This window comes from Carya illinoinensis, chromosome 11 (assembly GCF_018687715.1).
Source record: "Carya illinoinensis cultivar Pawnee chromosome 11, C.illinoinensisPawnee_v1, whole genome shotgun sequence".
Classification (NCBI taxonomy): domain Eukaryota; kingdom Viridiplantae; phylum Streptophyta; class Magnoliopsida; order Fagales; family Juglandaceae; genus Carya; species Carya illinoinensis.
This window is the reverse complement of record NC_056762.1, coordinates 1,394,370-1,400,773: the sequence shown is the minus strand read 5'-3', so window position 1 is coordinate 1,400,773 and position 6,404 is coordinate 1,394,370. Positions and strand designations below refer to the sequence as shown.

Sequence of the window (6,404 nt, the reverse complement as noted above, 5' to 3'; positions counted from 1 at the left end):
ACTACAAATGTGAGGAGTCAATGTAGAAGGGAAATTGGATTGAATCTGATTAGCGGAAGGTTGAACAGCAGTGGAAAGCTCCCGAGGTTGAAGTAAAGCCAGAAGTTGTTGGTACTGAGTCTTAGTGAGACCCACTTGAGCATTACTGATATTCTCTGGTTCAGAGTTAGATTTAGCAGCAAAAACAGGGGAACCATGGTTGCTACTGAACAAGTTATGGCCAGGTGGGTAGCCATGAAGCTTATAGCATTTCTCCATCGTATGTCCAGACATGTTATAGTGGGTACATATTGGTGGCTCAGCATTTCCGACTTTAAAACATGTATCAAAGGTGTGACCAGTGATTTTACAATAAGTACAATATACTCTGTCTTTCTGAGGTTTGGATTGATGGGAAGATTTAGTGGGGTTTGGGTAGGCTTTTCTAATGGCAAAGGCTAAGGAGTCAGGGGAAGGGTTGGTGGAAGCCATCTGAGAATGGCGTTCTTGTTGTTGAATTAGAGAGAAGACTTTGGTGAGTGAGGGTAATGGGTCGAGCAACATAATTTGATCTCGAACAAGAGAATAAGTATCATGTAAGCCCATCAGAAATTGAAACACGCAATCACATTGATAACAATTGGATAATATTTTCATTGAGCCACAAGTGCAAACAGGGATAGGATCATAAATCAATAATTCATCCCAAAGAGTTTTTAGCTTGCCATAATAAGTACTTACAGTGTCAGATTCTTGAAGTAATCCAGCTAAGTTCTTCTTGACCTGGTAGATTCGTGGGCCATTCTGATGAGTAAACCGATCCTCAAGGTCAAGCCAAATCTCACGTGCATCATCAACGAACGCGATGCTGGATCGGATGGAAGGACAAATGGAGTTTTGTAGCCATGAGACTACCATGTCGTTGCAGCGGTTCCATAAATCAAGAAGGGGATCATTTGGGTCAGTGGGTTGAGGAAGTAAGCCGGAAATGAAACCCAATTTGTTTTTCGCACGGAGAGCCCTCCTCATCGCACGCGACCAGGTAATATAGTTATCATTGGTGAGGAAATCCGTGACTAAAATCACTGCAGGACTGTCGCCATTGTCTAAGCGAAATGGGTTGTGAGGATCTGTAAGATTGAGGTATCGTCTGAAATGTCGGGAAAATCCTCCATGGATGGTGCTCTCGAGGCTCTGGATACCATGTTAGGTTTCAGAAATTAGAGAAGGCTGAGAGCTATTTCACACGAAGGAAATGGAGAAAATTTTAATATTTCTCTGTATATTGATAGCCATAGCACTGTACAACCAGCGAATATATATATACATCTCAAGCATAACAAACTAACTGCATCTCTAACAATAAAGTAAAAAAACCTACAAAATAATCAAATAATCAAAAGAACATTCAAGAAAAGAAATACATGAAATGTGTACGGTATCATCCATGCCCAGACTTATGATTTAATGCAAGACGGCATGTAGTTTCTATAGTAAATAAACGGCCTGCAGCTAGGAGATTTTCATTGTGTAATACTTATGCCTTAAATTAAGATTTAAAAAAAAAAAAAAAAAAAAAAGACGGTATCTCAATTTTCTTAATAAAAAAGACTTAAAATTAATTTCAAGGGTTTCTACCCAAACTTAAAACTCTAGGACTAGAAGATCATCCAAATCCGTTAATATCGAATAATATTAATCAATGATCATCTTAAAAACGTCTTAAGTAAATGCCATACGTCGACTTAGATGCTCGGAGGATATAATATGGAATATCAAAAAAGTGCTATAGCACGTGTGTATATGTCTCTAGTGCCACTAAATGAATTATGTGGTGTGTTTTGTTGAATTATGCGGAGAATATTCTGAATTCAATTAATTGGGATCAGATAAAGAGTATAAATATATATATATATATATATATTTATAAGTGGCTCTCAATCGTCGATTTATAATCTTTTTAGAAAATGGATTGAAGATATGTTTGGACATATATGCAGCATATTATAATAATTTTCCTTTTAAGTGAATGATGTAATGTTCAAAGGTTGATACTATGCTTAGAACTTGAATGCATATTGATCATTCAATCAAATTCTATATCGATCAAGCATACTTTTGCTGGCCGGAACTTCATGAATTTACGTACGTGGTGAAAGCAGTCAGCATGCATGCAGCATCAGAATTCAATTCATAGCATATATAATATATACCATTAGATCGAATATTATTGGGAACAAAGGCGATCGAAAACCTTTGATTGATTAATTAGCTGTCTTTTCATGCGAATTTGTAGTCATGATAATTGATGAAAATATTCACCCAAATTAAAAATATTAAGTTTGAATTATCTATTAATCATGACACGTCTTCTGCTTGCCTTTTCACATGCAAATGTAATATTCCAAGGAAAAAATTTTTGATTTTGGGGTATCTCTTGCTATTAAAGCATGCAAAAGGCAATATTCAAAATTCGTGAAAAAGGGAAAGAAATTAATCATGTAAGGTACATGATTATTAAGTTTTTATGTACATGACCTCTCGTTAATTAATTTGTATGATTAATTTTCAAATAACCTAATTAATAGGTATGATAGTTAAATGTGATATAAATTATTATATACATAAAAAAAAGGTCACTACAAGAGAAGTGAGCTTTTGTAACTAAACTTTTGTGACCAAAAAGACTATTTTCCACGAAAACCGTGGGAAATAGTCATTTTGGTCATTAAATTTTGGTCACAAAAGCCCGCTTCTCTTGTAGTGAGTGTACAAATTATTATATTTAAATAATACGTACCTTAATTATATATGATCCTTACATATTCCACTTGAAACTTCATCTCGAATCATTAATTTGTTCATCAAAGAGATGTGGGCTCGTTTGGATTTAATGATGAGATGAGATGGTACTTTTAGATAAAAGTTGAAATTATTTGAATAAAATATTATTTTTAATATTATTATTGTTTTGAAATTTTAAAAAGTTGAATTGAGATTTGAAAATTTTGAATTATTTATTATATTTTGTGTAAAAATTTAAAAAAATTATAACAATGAGATAAGATAAGATGAAATAATATCTAAATCCAAACAAGCGTGCATCATGTGCATGTCTTTATAAATTAAAGGAGTCATTGGCCTCTTAATTTACAATGACCTTGATTATATATTTATGTGCCTAAAATGTTGCAAATTATGTAAATATCTCCCAACATGAACAGTATACATATAATGAATTAATAAAATTCCCAAGCTAGGGATTAGACTATGTATATAACATTGGTAAATTAATTAAGGACAATTTATATGGTTATTTTGTTTTTTCCCACAATAAGATATATGAGGGGAAAAGAAAAAAAGAAAGACAAATTCCCAAAATATTAATTTACAAGTGGAATAATATTAATGCAATGTCTGCCTAATATTTGGTTGGAGCTAAAATATTGCCAAAATATCTAAGTTCCAACTGTCGGCTCCCCGAAGCTACTAACTACTTCGAGTCCGGACCATGACCTTGAACCCACCAGCCATATGGCCAGTCAACAAAGGAACAAAAACCGGCCGGTCCTCACAAACAGGGACGATCTCGAACCGCCTTAGTATCCTTGCCACCACGTACTTCATCTGTGTAAAAGCCATCTCCTTCCCAAGACACACCCTCGGACCGGCCTGAAAAACCGGAAATTTGAAAGGACTTACCAGCTTCAACTCCCCTCCACCTTCGATCCCACCCGGTTCATCGAACCACCTGTCCGGATTAAACTCGAACCGGTCCTTCCCCCACAGCTCCTCCATTCTTCCCATCCCATAAGGAAAATACGTGACCCTATCTCCCTTCCCAATCCGAGTTCCGTCGGGCAAAGTGTCACCTTGAAGAGCGTGCTTCGAGTCCCACGCAACCGGCGGGTAGAGCCGCATGGACTCGCACAAGCATGCCTTGACGAACTTCATCTCCTTGAGTGTTTCAAAGTCTAACGGCTTTTCACCATTTTCTAGCACGGAATTCACTTCCTTTACAATCAGTTCCTTTTGGTTTGGGTACTTGGAAAGCAACCAGAACAGCCACGTCATGGCCGAGGAGGTCGTGTCTCGACCGGCCATGATGAAACTTATCACCATGTCTCTCACTACCTCCTCACCGTGTCCCGCCAATAACAACCTCGACAGTAAGTCGCTCTCGCAATATCTGTTTTCTCGAGCTTCTTCGAGTATTCGCCTTTTGTTTCTTATGATCTCGAGCACTGAGCCATGCACGAGTCGAAGTGCATCTTTGAGTTTCTTCTCTGATCCCAGGTTCAATACGCGCTTGATCTTCCAAAACCAGAACACCGGGGCCATTGAGCGCATGGCGCTGATCTCCGAGGCACTGTCAAAGGCTTTTACAAGAGGCGGCACCGCGTGATCTAGGTCAAGGCAACTGGGGTCTGTGCCCAACGAGACTTTGCAGATGGTGTCAAACGCAAACCTTCTCAGTATTTCCTGCAAGTCCAAGACTTTGTTACTTCCAGCGGCCTCCTCAAGCAACGGTATCAATCGGTGATCGACTTCATCTTCAAGAGTTTTGACAACGAACTCTCTCAAAGACCTTGTGCTAAACTCATGGCTCGCTAGCTTGCGCTGGGTGGACCATAATTCACCGTCCACGTTAAATATACCGTAGCCAAGAAGATCGCCAAGGATCTCAGTGAAAGGCGTGCCTTTGGGGAAGTTGCTGAAGTTGGTCTTGAGCATGTACTCGACGTTGGCCGGGTTTGCGGTCACAACAATACGTCGCGCACCAAGCCGGTGCACTACAACGGTCTGCGTCGGAGACTTTGATAACAGGTCTGTGTACCAGTCCAAGAGACGGTAGCGGTTTTTATAGAAAGAGATAAGGCAGCCGATGATTGGGTGTGTAGGAGGGCCATGATCATCACGACCAGTACTACTGGTACTGTGAACTGGATGAAAGATGAATGAGAAGAAGGAATAGAGAAACAGGAAAAAGCCTAGAGAGATGAAAGCAAGGAAGATAAACATGGCTGATCAGCAGCTCCGCCTTAGAATATGTCACTCAGGACGAGTCACTAGTGGCGAGAGTTAATTGAAAAATAAGGGTAAGAAGGGAGAGATATATATATACACGTACGCGGTACACATGGGGTGAAAATTTGCGATAAATAGAGACTGGAGATCAGAGTGGAGAGAGATGAAGAGGCGGGGAGGGGCTGGGCCGGGCCGACATTGACGTCTTGGCTACATTAGGTTTATAAAAGAAGATAAAAAAGATCAGTACTACTGCATGACAATTGACACGTTGTTCACGAGCTTAAAATTAAGAACAATGAAAGTTGAAACGGCGAATCGGGTCAGGAAGGAAAAGGACAATTCGAACAATGAAACATGCATCTGTTACGGCGCCGAAACTATAGTACTTTGGCGCAATAATAAACTAAGAGTTACCGTACTACGTGCAAAACTAGCTAGCTGTTAGTACTAGTACGCGTTCGGGCTGAGAATAATTTAATTAACTTACAAGCAAATATATTTGAAACCATTTTTATTGTTGATCGGAATTACTCGTGAATAATTGAAGACAAAACCATGCATGCATGCCTAGCATGGCTTAATTGTGTAATTTTATATATAATTATAAAGTACGTAAACGTCATGTAATCGCTATAAAACAAAATAAAATATATTATTAAAAAATTAACTTTTTTACGTAAATTTTATATTTTATTCACTTTTTTAAAATGATTACGCGACAGATGTATAATTTATAATTGTAAATTATTTTCTCCTATATATATATAATGTGTTTAATTATTTTTGAATTTTAATATATATGTTCGTTTTATCATATTTTTGGTGTTTGCGGAATTGGATAGAAGAAAATCCCAATGCATTAATGTCATTAATATTGTTAGGTATGGCCATACAGTACTGCTCAATATATAGTTAAAGAAAATGATTAATTAGGCCGATTACCTAGCTAGCTAGAGTTCTCATTCGAAGATTAAAATCTTGAATGAGAGAGAAAGCTTTATGAAGTGGAATCTCGCTTAGAGGTATCTATAAAATATCCATGTATGACTAATATTATCATCTGTTTATAATTTATTTCTTGTTCTAGTCCCAACTAGAAGTTAAATTTTTTTTTTTGAAAAGCAACTAGAAGTTAATTAAGGAATATTAATGTGGTAAACAACGATAGTAATTAAGTCTTTTGAGATTAATATATAGTATGAGTATTCATATTTTAATTAAGAGAATTGGAATGCTCATTCCCATTCTTTAAAAAATAAGATTAATTTGTTTGGTGACAACCCATTTCTTATTGCCCCCCTTTTTTTAATCTAATTGGTTGAATTAGATTAAGAAAATCCCTAAATTAAGCAACTCAAGTTCCTAAGGAATAGTTATCCTTAATTCCTCCCCTT

The 6,404-nt window shown here is 37.1% G+C and overlaps 1 protein-coding gene across 1 annotated transcript; it reads right to left on the bottom strand.

The window, feature by feature from the left end:
- Positions 1–3,248: 3,248 nt before the first annotated feature.
- On the bottom strand, positions 3,249–5,085 carry LOC122280892 (cytochrome P450 94B3-like). Its single transcript, XM_043091997.1, has one exon. The coding sequence runs from the start codon at positions 4,999–5,001 to the stop codon at positions 3,469–3,471; it is 1,533 nt and encodes a 510-aa protein (XP_042947931.1). The 5' UTR covers positions 5,002–5,085; the 3' UTR covers positions 3,249–3,468.
- Positions 5,086–6,404: the final 1,319 nt, after the last annotated feature.

Excerpts from the sequence above, each read along its gene's own strand:
- LOC122280892 (XM_043091997.1), bottom strand. The coding sequence starts at position 5,001 with ATGTTTATCTTCCTTGCTTTCATCTCTCTAGGCTTTTTCCTGTTTCTC.